This window comes from Megalobrama amblycephala, linkage group LG13 (assembly GCF_018812025.1).
Source record: "Megalobrama amblycephala isolate DHTTF-2021 linkage group LG13, ASM1881202v1, whole genome shotgun sequence".
In the NCBI taxonomy this organism is placed as follows: domain Eukaryota; kingdom Metazoa; phylum Chordata; class Actinopteri; order Cypriniformes; family Xenocyprididae; genus Megalobrama; species Megalobrama amblycephala.
In genome coordinates, this window is record NC_063056.1 from 39,590,505 (window position 1) to 39,613,178 (window position 22,674).

The following is a 22,674-nucleotide window of genomic DNA, read 5'->3' on the forward strand; positions in this document are numbered from 1 at the left end:
AGGAAGGCAACATTTTCTGATTATCCTCACTTACATAAATGAACTAAAGTGTCGTGCACCCACTGAAGTGTCAGTCACCAATTCCCTATGACAATAAAGCATTTGAAAAAGCATAATTATGGATAAAACAAGCATCGGGTTCACTCAGAAATTCAGAATGTTACAATAACAGCAATGAAGACTACAGAAATATAAGAATGAAAAAAATATATATACATACATATTATTATATGCCAAAACAGTTTTTCTTGATGCAAACACTCACATCCATGTCACTACTCTCACTAAACAGAAACTTCAGAAACTTCTTCAAAAACTTCCAATTAACTGTCAAAGAATCTCCTCTTCCTCATCTATGGCTTGGATCAATTGGATGGAAATGCCATGGATCTGTTTGTGTGTATGGAAACCATCGTCTTGACATCGTGCTGTACACCCACATCGCCAGAGGGAACAGCAGACGAGGAATAAGGTAAGCTGGCGTGTTTAAGTGCAAGTGCTCCGTAGACCCACAGAGAGAAGTCATTGTCACAAGGGATTCAGAAATGTAGATAAAAATTACACCCTCTCAATAAACAGACAAATATTCTAGTCTATTCTAATAGTCAACTCAAACAATCGAAAATCTTGAAAATTAAGATTGCTCTAACAGACATTATTTTCATAAATTAAAAGACATTTTGAAAAAAAATGACTTTCTTTAGGGTTTTTTTTTTTTTTACCTACTATGGAAGTCAATGGTGCTCCAGAGCAGCCTGGTTACAAACTTTCTTCAAAATATCTTCCTTTGGGTCATGAATGGGTGTCCCTTATTTTGCCACACTGAAGGTGGCAACCCTACCTATAACACCCAATGTAATAGTTACATAATAAAAAGAATGGCATCTATGCTAATATTAGTCTCTCTGTTTATCCCGAGGTGTACCAAAGTCAGCCGGAACGGGGTCATATCCAGATCAGATGGAGAACCCGCAGCTAGACATGACCACAACTCATCCCTGAGTGTCAGCAGAGATTTTCAACTGGACCATCCGCTGTGAAGGCCTCATCCACACAGATCCTCAACTAACCTGTCTCCATATCAGCATGATGAATCCGATCTTCAACCAGATGGAACTGGATTAAATATTTTGACTGTTCTGATCCCAGTCTAATTTCTGAACTGTAATGCTGCCTGAATCATAATCATGCACTGTTCGTTGTTGGCCAGAGAACTGAACTACTAAGCTGGTTTCTCCCAAGGTTTTATTCTCCATTCTGTCACCTGATGGAGTTTGGGTTCTTGTCGCTGTCGCCTCTGCCTTGCTTATTTGAGAACACTTAATATTCACCAACATTACTGATCTGACTGCAGTGACACCATTGGATGAGAACTAAACTGAGCTAGGCTGCGTTTACCAAAAGCATCGTGAGCCAAAGTTGATTATAGATCCATGGCCACCAGTGTTCTCTACGATAAACTTAGCTCACAATGATTTTAAGCTTGTTTCATAATTGATGAAACATTTCTTGAACAAAACTGAATCAATACTGAACTGACTTCAGCTGAACAATGACACCAGCGTATTTTTATAGCCATTTACATCATAGATAATTACTTTCCTGTTTATCCCTGTAAATCTATATTGTATAAGTACTATATAAAGTAGTTGTATTTTCTGCCAAAATATTTTGAAAAGCAAATTTTATGGCTCTATATTGAGTCCTTAAAACAATCTAGTTTAGATAACGTCAACATTATGGCTGTAACTCTTTACTTTCCTGTAAACAAACAGTGTAGTATTACACATCAGGATGAGTAATAAAGACCACAGGCTAAAAATCAGTGCATTGATGGTTTTCTATGGGCTTTATTTTGTTAAGATAAACTTTGCACTACAACCATATTATAGTAAAAATATATGCCAGACAGATACAGCAGTACTTCATCACACAATTGCAAATGATTATTAATACAATGATAATCAAAATATATCAAGTGACCTATTCTATCCTCCACCCAATGTCGTTGTGCACCATTTATTTACTGTATATAAAGAACGTTTAAAGTATTTTTGTAACTATAGAAGGTGCAAAAAACCCTGCATAACTGGCATAATAATGAACATCAATAAACCTTAGTTTATTAACCTTAGCAGACGCCATATTGAATTTAACAGATGAAAACGAGGCTGTGAGAGATAGACTCTTTACAATGGTACATACTGTATAGGTAAAGGTACTAGATAAATTTAAAAACTTTCAAAACTTTTATGGAGTTTTGGTCTACTTATTTCTTTTTTTTGGAGGGGGGGGGGGAATGTTTTGTCAGATGAGCATCTGGCATGTTGTTAAACAGCAGTACAAACTGTTTAACACACTGTACTTCTATTTAAGAAGGCACTAAGGTCTATATATCATACATATTAAAAATACATTTAGCAAAACTAAGTAAAAAGATTATTTGATGGAAAAGCTGAGATTCAACTGAAATGTTAAATACGTTAATCTTTATCATTTTAATTTGAAGATTAAGTTTTACTTGAAGGCAGAGAAAGTTAATATTACTAAACATTATTGCTGTATTTCCAGTTTGGGATATTTTTTGGTGAAGAGCTAGAGGACTTGTGCAAATTCTGTAGAAATCTTTAGAACATTTCATTTAAGAGTGATTCTTGAGTCAAATCTGTTGCTTTTGTTCATAGATTCCAGTGTTAAGACCATTCCAGTGATGAATCACTTAGAGAAGTGTTACAAATGTGCAATCCGGTTCCCACAGCTGCAAAAATCACAACGGACTTATAAGACTGTCAGTCAAAATGGATCCTGTCAGTGAGCATCAGCTGCGGGACCATTACAACCCTCAGATCTTACAAGAAGGTACAGGAACTCAAGCAGAGATTCCAGTGCTGCGGACATCAATAATGAAAAACCACAGAGAATGAAGGGCGGAGCCAGAAGTCTCTCTCTCTGACCTCCATTCAGATGCAAAGCCCAACCTGAGCTTTCATTGGCTGCTGGTGCAGTGGGCGGAGCTCTGGCCAGCCTCCAGCACGTCATCTTTGGGTGTCAACCTTCAAAAACCAATTAAAGTAGGTGTTAAACAGCAGAAGGAAAAATTAAACATCTATTGAGATCTGACAAATGCAAGGAATACTGCAGGCTCAGCAAGTTTATCTGTCTGTCTGGAAAGCTGTAGGAGACAAAAGAAATTCTGAAATGTGAAGCTTGTATTTTTGTTAAAGCACTAATAAAAATTTCTGCATATCCACCATAATCGGCAACGTGGAATTAAGATATTTCCTGTGTATGTGTGAGACTTCTAGTTATTTACTTACAGTGGCTAATGAATCAGAAGAATAAAGTGCAGTAAACGGTAAAACTATTTGAGCTACAAACCAGTGTGTTTATGACAATACATGAAAATAATATGTTAAGAAATACCAGTTTGCAACATCAAGCAGCATAACAGGCTGTTTAGTACTAGAGATGTGTGAGACTATTGCTGCTGCTAGTCGACTTGGAAGTCGACTAGCCATTTACTTTTTTTTATTTTTTATGCACGTTTAATGTTTTATTTTTTATTTTTACAAAGGCTATGTTTAAATAACCATCATGTTAATGTTAGATTTTAAAATTCATTTAAATATTGTATATCTGGAACAGAAAACAAAATCATTCCATTTTATCTCAGGTTTAGCATGTGTTGGTTTTCACTCGCGGCGGGTTCAGAGAAACGTCCACTCGGAAGCCTGCACAAAACTAGTAGTGTTTTCTTCTATGTCATGTCAAACGAACAAATAAGCTTGCTTATTGGCTCATTATACTACCGGTTATGAGGGACAATACGGTATGAAATTTTATATTGGATTAAAAGAAAAACATAAAAAAATTGTTTTTAAAAACGTACCTGACACTTAGAGAATATGCTTACATAATGTATAGTTGTCAAACTATTATTGTGATTTTATTTGAGGAAATCTGTTTATAATAGGCTATTAGGTTTTAACTTATTGGTCTTGCACTATTGATTCAGTTGATTTGAATAAACATGTCTATATTGGCTAACGTTGATTAAATTTAATATACAGTGATCATAACGCCAGGCAAGCACATCGCATATATCTGACCTGTTTTAAGCGGTATTGACTGTTCATAGATTAAAGAGTATATTTCAAATGGATCGTATATACAGACCGTCTCTGGGGTTAGGGTTAGAATAGTAAAATTTCAGTTTAAAGTTCATAAAATAAGTCATTGTGCACATCCCTATTTTGTGTTTTGAAGTGAATGACACAGGAAGCCAGACACATTCAATGTACAAATTGCCGTACCATTCTTGCGTTTAAAATAAAGTTGGATAAAAATCGGAGAGTCTTTGGGGGGAGATAGCCACATGTAAACAGTGTCATTTCTGGTATCCTTGAGCATATAATGCAAAAGTTAAACAAACAAATGGCCATGAATACACTATTATAACAACTGAACCCAAGTAAAATGCTTAATTTGAATAGAGATGATGTAACATACAAAACAATGAATAGATGCATCTGCTTTCCTTTTAGTACTTCAGATCAGTGATTAGATTAGATTAAATGAATTGATGTTCCCAGTGGAAAGGCAGTGTCATGTGATCTGAATGTAAACTGCATGCACCATTGTCAAATAATCATCATAATATAAAATACTGACCTGTGTAAGCTTTCAGCGCGGCTGCTGATCCGACTGGAAGTGTCGGCTTTACTGCGTCTCTCAGTGGGAACCATCGAGCCCAAGCCTTCCGAGGAGTGAGGCGGATCACAGACGCTCTGGCTGGGAACGCAGTGGTTGCGGATTGCCGTGGAGACAGGCGTGTTGTCATGGTTACTGCTGACAGGGGTGTGAACGCCTGTGCTGGTGCCCATGGACTTGGACACGACCTTGAGCTTGTGTGAGGAGGACTTGTAGTGTTTGGACTTGTGCTGCACGTGGCTGTTGTGCTTGAGGAAGAACTCGCAGGACTCCTGCAGGACACGCCTGCTCTCGCTGATGGGGCTGAAGCACAGAAACAACAAGACTGCTGTCAATCGATCAAAAAATTACCGAATTAATCGCACGCTTTATCTGTAATTAATCACGATTAAAAACATTGGGGTTTTTAATATTTTTTACAGTCACAGTTACACTCCAAATTAATGTAGAAACAAGTTAAAGACAGTATATTTTGAATATTTGTTGTAATGGCATCTTTTTATGAATGAAGGCCAGTATCACTGCTACTATTACAAGCGAGGCTCCCACACCTCCTTCCTCGCACCACCAGAGGGAGCCATCACAATACTGACCGTTTCCCATTCAGACTTCACTACCCATAGGCCCTCATTCCTGGGACTGATTGCACACACACCTGCACCACATTACACACACACACACGCACGCTGCGAAGTCTTGCTTTGCCCCGGTGATCATATAAATGAACTATAGTGTCCTGAACCCACTAGTAAAAATATATAAAAAATATCTGAATAATTTTTGGTTTGACAGTGTAATGTAACGCTGGCCAAATTATGATGGGAAAAAAAATGGATGCTGCATTAATTGCATTAAATATTTCTAACACGTTAAACTGAGAAAAAAGTAACTGCTTCCGTTAACATGTTAATTTTGACAGCACTACAAAAATCACATAGATTCTGTTTTTATACAGGTAGACATGCAAAACAGTTGCTTTCTCAACATTAAATGGGACCTATAATTCTCCTTTCACAAGATGTAATATCAGTCTCTGGTGTCTCCAGAATGTGTCTGTGAAGTTAACTCAAAATACCCCACAGATCATTTATTATAGCTTGTCAAATTTGACCCTATTTGGGTGTGAGCAAAAACACACCGTTTTTGTGTCCCTTTAAATGCAAATGAGCTGCTGCTCCCACCCCCTTTCCAGAAGAGGGCGGAGCTTTAACAGCTCAACAACAACAAAGCTGGAGAATCTCACGCAGCCAAAATGAGGATTGTCAGTAACGGTGTTCAGCCTTACATTGTTCAAACCGGAGTCGACACTGATGGAGAGACTCAGGAAGAAGTTACAACTTTTAGAATGAAACCGGACGTTTCTGAATGGTTAGTGGATAAATTTATGTACAGGTGCTGGTCATATAATTAGAATATCATCAAAAATTCCATTCCAAAAGTGAAACTTGTATATTATATTCATTCATTACACACAGACTGATATATTTCAAATGTTTATTTCTTTTAATTTTGATGATTTTAACTGACAACTAAGGAAAATCCCAAATTTAGTATCTCAGAAAATTAGAATATTGTGAAAAGGTTCAATATTGAAGACACCTGGTGCCACACGCTAATCAGCTAATTAACTCAAAACACCTGCAAAGGCCTTTAAATGGTCTCTCAGTCTAGTTCTGTAGGCTACACAATCATGGGGAAGACTGCTGACTTGACAGTTGTCCAAAAGACGACCATTGACACCTTGCACAAGGAGGGCAAGATACAAAAGGTCTTTGCAAAAGAGGCTGGCTGTTCACAGAGCTCTGTGTCCAAGCACATTAATAGAGAGGCGAAGGGAAGGAAAAGATGTGGTAGAAAAAAGTGTACAAGCAATAGGGATAACCGCACCCTGGAGAGGATTGTGAAACAAAACCCATTCAAAAATGTGGGGGAGATTCACAAAGAGTGGACTGCAGCTGGAGTCAGTGCTTCAAGAACCACTACGCACAGACGTATGCAAGACATGGGTTTCAGCTGTCGCATTCCTTGTGTCAAGCCACTCTTGAACAACAGACAGCGTCAGAAGCGTCTAAAGACAAAAAGGACTGGACTGCTGCTGAGTGGTCCAAAGTTATGTTCTCTGATGGAAGTAAATTTTGCATTTCCTTTGGAAATCAGGGTCCCAGAGTCTGGAGGAAGAGAGGAGAGGCACACAATCCACGTTGCTTGAGGTCCAGTGTAAAGTTTCCACAGTCAGTGATGGTTTGAGGTGCCATGTCATCTGCTGGTGTTGGTCCACTGTGTTTTCTGAGGTCCAAGGTCAACGCAGCCGTATACCAGGAAGTTTTATAGCACTTCATGCTTCCTGCTGCTGACCAACTTTATGGAGATGCAGATTTCATTTTCCAACAGGACTTGGCATCTGCACACAGTGCCAAAGCTACCAGTACCTGGTTTAAGGACCATGGTATCCCTGTTCTTAATTGGCCAGCAAACTCGCCTGACCTTAACCCCATAGAAAATCTATGCAGTATTGTGAAGAGGAAGATGTGATATGCCAGACCCAACAATGCAGAAGAGCTGAAGGCCACTATCAGAGCAACCTGGGCTCTCATAACACCTGAGCAGTGCCACAGACTGATCGACTCCATGCCACGCCGCATTGCTGCAGTAATTCAGGCAAAAGGAGCCCTAGCTAAGTATTGAGTGCTGTACATGCTCATACTTTTCATGTTCATACTTTTCAGTTGGCCAAGATTTCTAAAAATCCTTTCTTTGTATTGGTCTTAAGTAATATTCTAATTTTCTGAGATACTGAATTTGGGATTTTACTTAGTTGTCAGTTATAATCATCAAGATTAAAAGAAATAAACATATGAAATATATCAGTCTGTGTGTAATGAATGAATATAATATACAAGTTTCACTTTTTGAATGGAATTAGTGAAATAAATCAACTTTTTGATGATATTCTAATTATATGACCAGCACCTGTAGTTGCCACTGGTGTCAAAAGTATTCACATTCAATACTCAAGAAGAAGTATAGATACTAGGGTTTAAAAATACTTCTGTAGAAGTTGAAGTATCAACTCAAGCTTTTTACTCAAGTAAAAGTGTAAAAGTACTGGTTTCAAAACTACTTAAAGTATAAAAGTAAAAGTAATGTAAGGAAAAAAATGCCATTAAGGACAAAAGCTTAGGCCGCGTCACAGAGGCCTATTGTGCACTCCACCTCCTCAAAATGTCATCAATAACCTTTATTGGAATGTAAATGTACATCCAAGCTTAACTGTAGGAATCTGTGAGGGCAACGGAAAGAAAAATGCGGGTAGTTTTGGTGTACCCAGCAGGCTTAGTAACAATCAGGGCTTGACATTAACACCTGCCAACCCGCCAAATGCGGGTAGTTTTCAGCTGTTTCAGTTCACACCGCACTGACAAACACCAACAAACTTGTCTGTTGGAGTTTGTTGGATAGGTGTGATAACCCTGTTGGCGTTGGTTGGAGTCTGTTTTTACCAGACTGAACATGTTTAATCTGCATTTGTTTGGTCGTCTGAGCATCCAACAAACGGCAACAAACTCTCGGTGCGTTCCAAACGGGATATATCGCCCTCCGAAGGGCACTTCGGAGTGAAAACAATCATGGCCGCCATATTGAAGGGTCGTTCCAAACCAAAGTGTTCAAAACTGGACACTTTAAAGGGCCCTTCGGAATGAAGGATTTCGAAGGGTACAACTGATGGACACTTCGGGGAAGGGGAAAGGGAAGTTGTTTGTCATCACAGAATGGGTACAGGAGGCTCGGAGTTCAATTTTACCTATAAATGAATGTATAGTATTTTTCTATAGGCTACTACTGTAATATTTATACGAGTTAGATTTAGTACATTATTATGGTCAAAACGACACTGTACTTCAACAAAAATACTTTACAGCTTTATCAGTCCATTCAAATGTTTCAAATACATAGACACAATATACATTATGGTGCGATAAACCAAAAATAAATAAATATATAAACTAACTTTAAACAGCTTGCGCAATCTATCCCCCTTGACTGTCTCGTTAAGATGACGCAGAAGTGCGTTCTAAAAAAGGAGTATTTTTGACCCCTACACCCTTCATCCCTTCGAAGCTCTCCCTCCGGAGGGTAAACCCTTTGAAGGGATTAGGGCATAGAGATGAACCCTTCCGAATGGAACGCAGGGCCTGACGTAATCTAACCTGGCCACGAACCGTTGCCATGACGATGAGGCAAGTCCCCGGCAAAGACAGCTGTTTGATCGCGCCCGCGCCTCACGCACACACAACAAAGCACTGGAAACGTGACATCGCAGCTTGTTCGTTATAAAAAATAAAATACAGTTTAAAAAAAAAACATATAAAATGTACAATAGTCCGTAGTGCAATCCGTGCCATTCAGCAAGAGCACTGCTCCACCGAAAGAGAGAGGTATAACACCATGAGAGCAACGCAGGTTTACCTTCAGTTTCGTTTTAAATTAATTCGTTTAGCCTTGTTTAGCTACATGGTTGTATATGACTATGGGTCACATAAATAAAAAGGGTCGCGCTAAAAAAAAAAAAAAAAGATTAATTTATTCAAACGTCTCTCTACCGAACTACCTAGCTTAATTTGCAGAGGACGAAGAGAAAACAGCCGTTTGATAGCCTAAATGAGCCAGTAGCAGAGAAATAATAAGTTTTAATAAATAATCTTTTTTGAGTAACGACCTTAACGACCCCCAACACTGTCGTCCTTGCTGGAGTGTGACGTGATTTGACGTGATTTGTGTCATGTGCAGGTGCGATGGATCGGTGTCAGAATGGTATATGTTTATTCTCATCCAACCACAATCAAATTCACTCTATCCGGATGGTGCGATTTATCTGGATAGTTGTTTTTTTGTTTTTTTCAAGCCCGAATGAAAACATGCCGAAATGAAATAGGAGTAACGAGGCTATTTTTAAAATGTAAGGAGTAGAAAGTACAGATAATTGCGTGAAAATGTAAGGAGTAGAAGTAAAAAGTCGTCTGAAAAATAATTACTCCAGTAAAGTATAGATACCCGAAATTTCTACTTAAGTAAGGTAACGAAGTATTTGTACTTCGTTACTTGACACCTCTGGTAGTTGCTGTGGAGTTGATTCAACTCATCCACTAGCATGTGTCGTCATGTTCATCTTTTGTGTTGAACTGACCCTCGTTTGTGAAGCAGTCCGGCGTAAAATGACGGCATGTCAACAACACTCTACTACAACAACTCTTCCTCTTCTCTAAAGCAGCCCAACATGGCCCCGCCCCGAGAACACACAACAAAGGGGGCGGGGCCATGTTGGGCTTCTTTAGAGAAGAGGAAGAGTTGTTGTAGTAGTGTTGTTGACATGCCGTCATTTTACGCATTTATGTAAATTTTAGTGTTAGTGATGTCACCAAGCCGTTTGTTGTAGTCCTTAAACAGCGATTTCTGTAAAAGAAAATATCTCTCTTTGCATTGAACTTTGAGCGTTGTAACTTTGCAGATGTTGTTTATGATCAAACAGCAACATTACACACTAACTAAAGTTAAAAAAGTCAAATCATAATCAACCTTTTTTTGTTTAAATTATATTGCATTGAACAGATCAGAGTGAAACTAAAGTGGAAAACATGACAAAAAGAATAATCCATAAAGCCATAAACAGTTGAGTTAGGGTTAGAGAAAGTGGCCTCACTCTTTTTTGCGCGTTCTCTTGAAGAATGACGCCCACTCCGAGCAGGTCTTCTTACTGCTGACCCAGAACACAGCTGGTATTCCCACAACCAGCGTCATCAGGTACTTGATGAGAAACAGGGAGAGCTCAGGCCGCTCCGCATCAATACTCTACAACAAACCAAAGAACAGTCAGGCAGGCAGAGACTAAACACTTTGATAATCTCACAGCACAGGACTGATGTCTCACGCGGCTGGAGCAGGGGATGCTGTACTCCTGACAGTGCTCGTGGATCCAGCTGTTCTCCCAGGTGCGGCGCTGGGCTTGTTCGTACAGGTAGCAGCCGAGCAGCACCAGCAGAGGCAGCAGGTAGAGGCCGCTGAACACGCCGATGCGGATCATGAACTTCTTCAGCTTCTCCTGGTTCCGTTCGTCATGCTGGATCACCTGACGCACGTGGTTCAGAGACACGATGCCAGCGAGCAGCAGCGACAGGCCGACCAGCACCCCGATGGCCAGCGGAGCCACGACGAACCAGCGCAGCACCGCCAGATCGTACAGGCCGACGAAGCACACGCCACTGATGCCGTCTCCCTCCACCTTATTGAGCGCCAGCAGCACGACGGTCAGCGCCGCGGGCAGACCCCAGGCCACCGCGTGGAACCACACGGCCTTCTTCTCTATGGCTTCACAGCTCCACTTCGGCCCTGCAGCCAGAAACCAGGTGATGGTCAGAATGACCCACCACACCATTCCCGCAGTGGAGGAGAAGTAGAGCAGCATGAAGAGCAGCGAGCAGCTGCGGCTCCGGCCTCCCAGCACGACCGTCGACACGCGGCCCGGCACACTCGGCTCAGAGCAAGCGGCCGCGTCATCCAACAGAAAACCAACAAAATAGATGAGAGAGACAAAACTGTAGCAGACAGAGTAGAAGACGATCGGCCGCTCGGGGTAGCGAAATCGCTCGACATCAATGAGGAAGGTTAAAAATGTGAACAGAGTTGCACACAAGCACACAACGGAGCTCACGCCGATGAAGGTCTTAGCGAAGCGCACTTCATGTGGCTCAAGGTACATGTTGTCGCAGGGCGGCGCGCAGTCTTGAGCCCCGAGGAAAGAGCCGGGGCGAGTCTTCAGCTGAAGGGGGCACCAGAATCCCAGATCCCGACCGGACGGCAGAGAGCTTCTGGACATGTTCACTTCTTCTACGGCTGAAACAGCAGAACCGTCTGGAGAAAAGCGACATGATTCCAATCTATAAGACAAAAAAACAAGCCAAACTATCATTTACAGCTCTAAACATCAAGTATTGCATTGTATCAAACATGTTTAGGTGGAAAAAACAAATGCATGATACACTGTGCGAAAATTAAATATAAATGCTTGTCCACAGCAAAAGATCAATACCCTCTGGTGCTCTCAGTCATTTTTGACTGGAAATGTTTTAGAATTTTATACTTCATCGGAATGGTATGAAACTTGATAAAAGTTTTGGCACTTGCTATGTGAACACAAAAAACAATCAAGGACAAGATTCGAAAAGGTTAATTGGTCCTGAAAAAGATAGTCACAATTGTGCTCCTTACTGTCAAAAATTACTGCATTGGAAATGAACGGGAGACGAATTTCATCTAGTGGAAACTTTTGGTATTGCAACCAAACAAAATCTGACTGAAAGCTCATTTTTTGAGATATCAAGCTCAAATTTGGAACACAACTTGTTTAGATTTATGGCTTTGATTTTCTTGCAGTTTTAGAGTAAAATGGGTAAAATGTTTTTGAAAATAGTATTTTTGTGCATTTTTCAAAACAATAAACGTAAAATTCTGTAACTTTTGTTAACTTTTTAAAACTTTTATCACTTCAGCAATAATTTGCCAAGTGTCGTCTTAGAAAAGAGATCAAACTGAAGTCCGTTCTCTAAAGCATTCAAAATGTATGACAGTTTAAGCTGGAAATTTCATTTTCAGGTTTATGCTCAAAAAGTGAATAAATGCATTATAACTACAGCATAAATATAATTTAGTACCATAAAATCCCCTAAAAGTACCAAATATTAAATAAAAACATTATCATACTAAAATACAGTACATTAATTTAATTGAAATAAAAAAATTGTGTAATTTTTGACCGACACGCAAGAGCACCAGAGGGTCAAATAAGCAGCTTACAGAGTTAAAATAAAGCGAATGGTTAGAGTTGTAAAGCATCAATCATTCAGTAAGTGTTGAATCTGTCTGAAGTCTTTTTACAGCCGTTGTTTTAAAATCTGCTTTATAAACAAATGTGACTGACTGACTGATCCTGTAGATGTAACCGACATTTTATTGTATAATCCCAGTACTGTTACACTCACACTAGAATTTGCATTGCAACGAACAGCTTATGATGACACTGTTTAATTAATCAATTCAAAATGTGAAAATGTACCATCTGCTCTCCTTTCCTGCAGCTCTGAAGTGTGTTTGTTGACAGTGTTTCCCACAAGACTATGGAGACTACCCCAGTCCCTCTAGCAGATGAAAACGGTGTACATTATAAAGTGAAATGCATTAATCTGGAGTTCAAGAGCTTTTCAGTTACTCAACTGAAGAGAGTAAAAAGTCCTTGCATCGACTTTAAAGTGGACTCAAATTTGTTTTTAGTCGTGATAGTGTCTCAGTTTACATCACATTCACTGGTTTTTTAGGAAGCCAAACAATCTGAATACAATAACATTAATTATGATTACAAATAGATTTTCCACGCTGTTTTTCCAAATGTGTGTTTTTTTCAGTTCTCAAAGGTGAAGTTCACAGACCCAAATAACCCATAATGGTAATTTGTTGTTCCATTTTCATGATCAGCTAGCAGTCGCAGGCCTGTTCACCATCTGAACACGTGCACAGATGAACAGACGACGGTCTCACCGGTCGCAGCGCAGCTCTGACGGCCAGCTGATGCCGAAGGTGAGCATGTCTCCGCTGCAGTCGGACCGCACGCGCTCACACAGCTCTCTGCACGGACGCAGCACACGCGTGTGATCCCGGCACTCGGGAACGAAGGCCTGGCACAGGAACAGATGCACGTCAGGAGAGCAGCGCAGGCTGGCCAGTGGCATGAAGTGCTGCACAGACCAAGAAAGAGAGAGGGAAGGTATTTCTACACAGCTGTAGTTTCATGAATTTCAAGCCATTACACACTTTTTTCCTCTAACATAAATTCATTTACACTTAAATTAATATTCATTAACTCACTTTTTGTGAGTGTGTGTGTGTGTGTGTGTGTGTGTGTGTGTGAGTGAGTGTGTGAGTGTGAGTGTGAGACTGCTCTCCCCTCCAGTTTCCTTCCTTCCTGCTCTCTTGTTTAAATCAAAGGCTGTACCCACAGGGCCGAGGGTGTTTTTCCTGTGTTACGCGGAGCCTTTTATTTGATACAACAACAAAAGCAGTCGCACTACAGTGAAATCAATCCCAGTGAGGAAGCACAGGAATGTGCTATGAAAGGCATAAAGACATTTAGCAGTTCAACGAGTCAGTGTTTCCCAAAACCATATTATGTGCGATTAATCATAATTCATTTTTTTATTTCGGCTTCCAATGATTATGAAAACAAGATAACTGTCGTGAATTCCGTCCAGCGCACCTTCCTTTCCTTCACAGCGGTGCAGTTTCGTTCCTCTCTAAGCCAAACTTAACATCAAATCAGCGAATAAGTGAAAGATGTGAAATGCTAAATTGTGGGATGTGCTTGATAATAATAACAGTGTTATTAAAGTGCATTAAGCTGTGAAAGACGTTCCATAGGCGGCCTCCTTTGCATGTTCCGAGACGAGCTTCGGATACTGTGGGCTTCGGATACACGCCTAAACTATCAAATAACCTACACACAAAATGACGAAACGCCTCATAAACAGTTGGTTATGTCTTAAATGGACATAAACAGTTGATAAATAAAACATAACAGTATAACTTAAAGTGGCAGCAGCCTAATAAACCTGCTGCAGTAATTAAAGGTGCCCTAGAATGAAAAATTGAATTTACCTCAGCAGGGTTGAATAACAAGAGTTCAGTACATGGAAATGACATACAGTGAGTCTCAAACTTCATTGTTTCCTCCTTCTTATATAAATCTCATTTGTTTAAAAGACCTCTGAAGAACAGGCGAATCTCAACATAACACCGACTGTTACGTAACAGTCGGGATCATTAATATGTACTAGTGTTGCACGATATACCGGTACTAGAAAGGTATCGCGATACCCTGCTTTTAAAAACGGTCCGGTTCTTCATTTTATTAGTACCGGTACTTGAGTGCCAGCTGTATTTCCTAAAGTGCGACAGCAGGGGGCAGTGTGCGTGCAGCGTACTGCTTCTAAAGCACATTGAGTGCGTGTTTATTCCTCTCAACCTCGCAGCGGCTTTCATGGTGACGAAATGAGAGGTATGGTTGGAGAGGTGCTCTTGCAGACCGTCCACAAATTGTTGAGAAAGCAGATGCACAAAGCGAAATATGGCATTATTTTGCTTACATTCCCGACTGTCAGGGCAAGCTCAAGGACACCACAAAGCCCGTCTGCAAAAGATGTTACAAAATAACGCAAGCGAAGGGAGTCAAAAGCATCTTGCCGACAAACATCCCGATTTGTACAAAGAATTTAAAGAGCGACAGGTTAGTGAATGTTATACCAGCATTATGTTTATGCTCTCAAACATTAAATGAGTGTTTTTTATTCATTTTACTGGTGCAAGCAGACCTGAGGTGTATTATTGAGTCTAAAGTTTAATAAGTGATATCTGGTTGCAAAAATAAAATTAATTTAAAAATACATAAATATGTGAAGGGTATATACAGTTATTTTAAACCAATTTATGCTTTAATAACATTGCTCTAAGTATTTACAGTAATCTAATTTTTACAATAATCTTACTGTAAAAAAACACCTACATGTATAAAAATTTTTTTACAATTTTATTGAGCATGAAAATAATAAACATTAAAAATTATTTTAAATCTAACTCTAACTTCATGGCAATGAAGCTCAAATCCAGAATTATCAGCTGCACACTGGTGAAGAAGTCATATGTTATTTATTTACTTTTCCTGCTGTTTTAGGTTTTTGCCGTAGTATTGTTTAAGTATCGGTATCGTGATATTTAAAGCTGCAGTAGGGAGTTTTTAGAAAACATTGACTTAGCCTGAAAATTTGAACAAGCACAACTCACAGGTCACTCCCTCTTGCTCTATGCTGCGCTACAGCCCTCCCTCCACAGCTCCTCCCCCATCACAACGGAGCCCGCCGTGAACGCGCAGGCTAGTAAGGTGGATAAACAGTTATGGCACATTCACTGGTACAGACGAAACATCAACAATATGATTTAAACTATGGCCTGCCCATACTTTGACTACAATCTTGGTCCTCAAAACATTACGTATTTTGCAATACATGTAATGTAACTATATGACGTTGCACTATTTCTATAAGTAATAAATAGCTAGTATGATAATATAACAGTAACTAACGTTACAGTATGCAAGTTATTCTATCGATATGTAGTACATTATTTCAGCAACATGACAAGCCAGTGAATTAGTAGGTTTCAATAGTTGCTTTGCACAGCGCGTGACATTTTATCTGTATATTATGCGGCTAGAGTTTTGACACCGAGTCAATGGGCTCCGACGAGGAATTCACACCCACAGCGACTTCGAGTCGGGCGGGTAGAAGAGGAAGCCGTGGTGTGCGCGGAGCGTCAGGCAGGGGACGGGCAGGCCTGTTTTGAAATTATCTTAGTTGTGTAGTTCTTAAAAAATGAAACAAATCAAGCAGGGATACTTACTTGTCAAGCAGAAATGTGGCTGACTCTGCATCGGTTTTTAATCCTTTCAGGACTCCTAGCTCCCTCCACCTCGGAAAAGCCGCTCCGATATTTACCCTCGTTTTATTTCGGGCTCTATCTAATTCTTTCTCTTTGGCTTTTGTATCATCGTCATCTGTCTTTTTCCGTTTACCCGTCTTTATTTTATGAGCAGGTGCCACTCGAGGAATTGGCATTTTTGTATTGTTTGTCCAGCATAAGCAAAGCTGCGGCACACCGGTAATCTTGAATTTGAACGCCTGTACACGCTGTGCATGAGAGGAGTGTGATCAGCGCGCACGCGAGCTTGATTGACACTGCTAAGACACTCCTCCTGGCTCTGATTGGTTGTTTCTTACCGGGAGCGGTGTATTTCTGCAAATGGCAATAGGACCACTGGGAGGAGCCAGAGGAGCTTGATTTTTTCACAGATTATCTGTCTCATATTCTACTGTCAGAACATAATGACAGGTTTAACAAATATGTAAAAAATACATTTTTACAAAAGTTACCTACTGCAGCTTTAAGCTGGGTATCGTATCGAAGTCAAAATTTTGGTATCGTGACAACACTAATATGTACGCCCCCAATATTTGCATATGCCAGCCTATGTTCAAGGCATTAGACAAGCCAGTATTAACGTCTGGATCTGTGCACAGCTGAATCATCAGACTAGGTAAGCAAGCAAGAACAATAGTGAAAAATGGCAGATGGAGCAATAATAACTGACATGATCCATGATATCATGATATTTTTAGTGATATTTGTAAATTGTCTTTCTAAATGTTTCGTTAGCATGTTGCTAATGTACTGTTAAATGTGGTTAAAGTTACCATCGTTTCTTACTGTATTCACGGAGACAAGAGCCGTCGCTATTTTCATTTTTAAACACTTGCAGTCTGTATAATTCATAAACAACTTCATTCTTTATAAATCTCTCCAACAGTGTGTAATGTTAGCTTTAGCCACGGAGCGCTATCAAACTCATTCAGAATCAAATGTAAACATCCAAATAAATACCATACTTACGCGATTAGACATGCTGCATGACGAACACTTTGTAATGATCCATTTTGAGGGTTATATTAGCTGTGTGCACTCTGTTTATGCAATGTATTATAGAGTCGCGAGCTTAAGGGCGGGGAGCGCGAGCATTTAAAGGGGCCGCAGCCTGAATCGGCTCATATTTAATTATGCCCCAAAATAGGCAGTTAAAAAATTTAATAATACAAAATGGGGTATTTTGAGCTGAAACGTCACAGACACATTCAGGGGACACCTTAGACTTATATTACATCTTGTGGAAAAGGGTTAGGGCACCATTAAAGGTCCCGTTCTTCATGATCCCATGTTTCAAACTTTAGTTAGTGTGTAATGTTGTTGTTAGAGTATAAATAAAATCTGTAAAATTTTAAAGCTCAAAGTTCAATGCCAAGCGAGATATTTTATTTAACAGAAGTCGCCTACATCGAACGGCCAGTTTGTACTACATCCCTCTACTTCCTTCTGTAATGACGTCCCTAAAACAGTTTTTTGACTAACCTCCGCCCACAGGAATACACAAAAAAGGGGGCGTGGTCTTGTTGCGCTCCCACAGAGAAGAGCAAGAGTTGTGTTTGTAGAGTGTGTTTGTCGCTATGTCGTCGAAACGGTGTTATTTTCATCCCGCAGTCCAATCACCTTTGTTTGGCCTTCCCAGGGACGCTGTACTTAGAGATCAATGGTTACAATTTATGTTTAACTCGGTTCCCGAAAATTATAATTGTGGTATCCTTACTGCAATAGTTAATGTTGGACTGCAGTGCACATAATGGCCACAAGAGGGGACTATGTTTATGTATATGGCTGTTTTCCGTATGAGGTACTCTTCTGAGTGAGTGCTAACGTTGTACATTTTCTGTCGCTGCTTGTGGAGATTAAAGAGTTCAGTCTCTCGGGAATTATTGTCTTTTGTGTTCATTTGGCACGACACCACAATAATCCACATGTAAAACTATGTGCAGCACACGTTATGGTAAGAGGCGTGACCTTTCCGGGCAAGGAGCGCTCTCTATGGCTCTGGGTTCGCTAAGCTGCTGTCGAATCACAACACAGGAACCGCTGGCACAATCAGAACTCGTTACGTATTTCTGAAGGAGGGACTTCATAGAACAAGGAAGTCATCAGCCCGTTTTTATGACAGTGGAAACAGCGGTATACAGATAAGTAAATTATGTGAAAAATACTGTGTTTTTTTACACGCGATACATGAACACATGTTATAATGCACACTATAAACACAATCAAAGCTTCAAAAAACCACGAAAAACGGGACCTTTAAAGGGTTAGTTCACCCAAAAATGAAAATTCTGTCATTAATTACTCTCCCTCATGTCGTTCCACACCTGTAAGACCTTTGTTCATCTTCAGAACACAAATTAAGATATTTTTGATGAAATCCAATGGCTAAATGAGGCCTCTATTGCCAGCAATGTCACCTTCACCAACTCAAAACACATTTAAAACAGTTCACGTGAGTATAGTAGAGCTGCACGATTCTGGATAAAATGAGAATCACGATTTTTTGGTTTCAAATAGAGATTCTCCCACGATTCTGAATATACAACCAAACAAGATAACATGTAATTTACTAGAGGTTCTGACCAAATATAAACTGCTGACTCTAATTACTGGAAAATGTTTGAACTCATTAATAAATACTTGTTTCATTGCTGGATCAATCAATGTTTTTGAACGAATCTTTTGAATGAACGATTCAATGACAAATACATTTTTTAACAGTCAGTTGTCGCCACCTAGTGGAATTAGATGTAATTGATACAACCGTTATTTGACGTGCCAAGTTCGTTTCAAAAGGTAGTTTGCTCTATTTTGATCGCTATCGTAGACAGCAGTGTTTAAATACAAACTTAAAACTTATATCTCAGTACTTCTGTAATAATGTGAATATTTGTAACACAGAAATAACTAATGTGTGATTCAAAACAAATAGACTCGGGAGAATCATTGTCATTAATAAAGTAGGATCGAGTGGGTGCTTGAATCGAGATCGCGATCTTTTTACGATTAATCATGCAGCTCTAGAGTACAGTGGTTCTACCGTATTAATGTTATGAAGCGACGAGAACACTTTTTGTGCACCAAAAAAACAAAATAACGACTTTTCAACAATATCTAGTGATGGGCGACTTCAAAACGCTGCTTCAGAGCTTTACGAATCTTTTGTTTCGAATCAGTTGTTTGGATCGCGTATCAAACTACTGAAATCACGTGACTTCGGTGCTCTGAACCAAGGATTTGAAACAAAAGATTTGTGAAGCTTCCTCGGCCATCTCTAGGTATTGTTTAAAAGTCGTTATTTAGTTTTTTTTGGCGGACAAAAAGTATTCTCATCGCTTTATAATATTAAGGTAGAATCGCTGTACTCACATGAACTGATTTAAATATGTTTTAGTAGCTTTCTGAAAGTGTTAATAATTATCTTGCTGGCTATGCAGGCCTCACTGAGCCATCGGATTTCATCAAAAATATCTTAATTTGTGTTCTGAAGATTAACGAAGGTCTTACGGGTGTGGAACGACATGAGGGTGAGTAATTAATGACATTATTTTCATTTTTGGGTGAACTAACCCTTTAAAGATGAGCTTCACCAAACATCACCTTCATCTTTTCTGCAGCGATGTCCTGGTCATAGTGCTCGAGCATGTTGGGGAAGAATGTGGTGTTGTAGGGCATGCCATGACACCACTGCACGTGCACAGGCTCACACGTGAACAAAGTGTGGCTCATGCAGGAGTCCAGCAGGAAGAAAGCGATGCTGAACCACAGCAGGATCCGCATGGCGGCCGCCGGAGTCGACTCCAGATGATTCAGTCGAGTCCAGATGATTCAGGAGGATCTGCGAGTCATCAGCGGGAATCAAATCTACAAGAAGACACAATCTCTACATTAACACACGAGGACGAGTATGACACTATTATATAAAACTGACTAGTTCCAGAGAAACTCTTACATGATAAGATGTTCGTTCATGGAGAGATTAGAAACAGTTGGTCAACAGTTTGTTTGTTTGTTGTTAACATTCATCACGTACCTTAAATGTCATATTGTGTAGGTTTTCGTTTTGAAAATCGTGTTTTGCTTTCTTTAAACAGCTCTGAAGAAAAAGCATTTTTGTTCAAAGAAAAACACGCAGCTACCTTCAGCTCATCCAGTGTCGCACAAACTCTATTTGTTCTTCTATACAATTACATTATGTCTTACTATACGTACAAACTCCTCTACTTCATTCTCCAGGTGTGTCTTTCTTTTAAAAGTCTCCATATATCCGTAAATAATCCTCTATGTCCGCAGAGAAACAATCGGAGTTCTTGCCTACCGAAAGAATGTCATTCTTGTGTGCGCATGCGCAGAAGACCGATTTCACCTTTAGAGAGCTTGAGCCAGTCTAACATTAAATACGATACATACTTTTATTGGCAAACGGATTCATTTATTGTGGCCATTAAGCAGAGGTGTATAATAACGACTAAGTACAAGTACTGCCGTATTTAAGTGTAGTTTTGCCACATTTCTTCATGTTTGAGTTTTGAGGAGAAAAGTAACTCTTTATAACTTTAATTTATCGAGATGCATTCCACAAAAAAGAAGGTTACATACTGTAGTATTAACTATAGTGAACTGATAAACTGTAATAAATACTGTAGTATACTTTAGTTTTACTACTTGCAGTATAATATACCCTTTAGTTGTAGAACACTTAGTACAGTACTGGGTAAAGTAATTTGTTTATATTACTATAGTTGTTAAATTACCACAGCTATAGAAATTACCACAACAAATTAATTCAAGTACTTTACTATAGTATGGTTGAAAAACACTATAGTATTTACTATAAATTAGAATAAAGACTAGACAAATAAACTAATAAATAAATAAACAACATGTTCGGTTTTAGTGTTATCCAATACAATTTTAGTCGAAATAAAATGTTTTTTAAACTGTCACACCAGTTTGCAATTATATTCTATGACACGATGAAACGAAGGGAATCTAAAAAAGAGGATTAAGTTTAGGCTATATTAATTCATTAAATAATTATTATGTATTGAACGACACAAAGCTAAAAGTAACAATTATACATGTGACCCCAGAGAATTGTAGACATGTACAAACGTATCTGAATGCATTTTTAGGAAATGTTTTGTTAGGCTACATATTTTTATGACTTTATTATGCATTTGATCATTTTCTAATAAACCTGACCTCCAGGACATTTATTTAGCTTTCTACATACATCAAGACCTGTAAAATGGGCCTGTCAAGTAATTGTTTTTCAGGTTTTTCAGAGTTGAGAGAGACACTAGTATTGATATGTTCGTCCCAGGACTCTTATGTTGAAGTTGGGTTCCCATTTCCTCTGCCTTTTGTAGTCCCCTTGTAGTTCTCTTCTCATTAGTTGTTCCCAGGTGTGGTGTTAGTCTCATTACCCCTAGTGTTTCTCTTGTTCAGTTGTTTCGTGTAAGTAATGGTTCCTTGTTCTTTTACCAGCACTAAGTTTCCATCTGCCTTCTCTCGTCCCGCCCATCTCGTCTCTCTACCAGTTTGAAGAAAGCAACCTTGTTTTTTTTTATTTGAAAAAGTTATTGAGATCATGCATTAAGAACCATTCTTCAACATTTATCAAAAATAAAACTATTAATTTACTCTGAAATTGTGTTCATAAACTCCCTGAGTCTCAGAGGGCATCTGCGAGAACAATATCAATATAAAAGATTAACTTTGAGATTTTGAACTTCACATTTTCAATAGAGCACTTCTAAATGCTTCTGTGAAGCTTGGCCTTGTTTTTCGTCTCCAGACCACCATTTAAGATTCAACTGACCGTAAACAAACATGTCCTGTATCATCGCATTGATACCCATTGTATCCAACTTACGAAGAGCCAACCCCCAACTCCGTACGATGTTCTGATGCAGAGATATAGGTCTTGCTAAACGGTTGCTAGGGTACTCTGTTTGGTTGCTAGGGAGTGCCAGCTGCCAATGATGATACTTCAAAGTAGGGCTGCACGATTAATTGCACGAGATTGTCATGCATGTCTCATCAGTAAAGCCGGTTCTGTGATTAGCGGTAAATGTCCATCACCTGCTTTCAAATGGAGTGGCACTTAATATACAGAGCCGTAGTTCGCGGACAAGCTACGCAATATCGCATTCGTAATCGCAGATGAATCGCTTTCGATTACGAATGCGATATTGCGTAGCTTGTCCGCGAACTACGGCTCTGTATATTAAGTGCCACTCCATTTGAAAGCAGGTGATGGACATTTACCGCTAATCACAGAACCGGCTTTAATGACGAGACACGCATGACAAAAGCATGCGATTAATCGTGCAGCCCTACTTCAAAGGCTGCTTGTCAGTATGAATGGTATAAACCAACCCTATG

The 22,674-nt window shown here is 39.4% G+C and overlaps 1 protein-coding gene across 3 annotated transcripts; it reads right to left on the reverse strand.

Moving 5' to 3' along the window:
- Positions 1-1,830: 1,830 nt before the first annotated feature.
- LOC125243351 (frizzled-6-like) lies at positions 1,831-20,649 on the reverse strand. Of its 3 annotated transcripts, none has more exons than XM_048152948.1 (7): positions 20,424-20,649; positions 19,885-20,148; positions 13,297-13,493; positions 10,637-11,642; positions 10,409-10,557; positions 4,672-5,013; positions 1,831-3,053 (listed from the first exon to the last, which is right to left on the reverse strand). In XM_048152948.1, exons 2-7 carry the CDS (start codon positions 20,062-20,064, stop codon positions 2,987-2,989), a joined length of 1,941 nt encoding a protein of 646 aa, XP_048008905.1. In that variant the 5' UTR covers positions 20,065-20,148; positions 20,424-20,649; the 3' UTR covers positions 1,831-2,986. The 3 variants fall into 3 exon arrangements, with proteins under 3 accessions (XP_048008905.1, XP_048008904.1, XP_048008903.1); XM_048152947.1 differs by having other exon boundaries at positions 20,237-20,649; XM_048152946.1 differs by having other exon boundaries at positions 20,318-20,648.
- Positions 20,650-22,674: the final 2,025 nt, after the last annotated feature.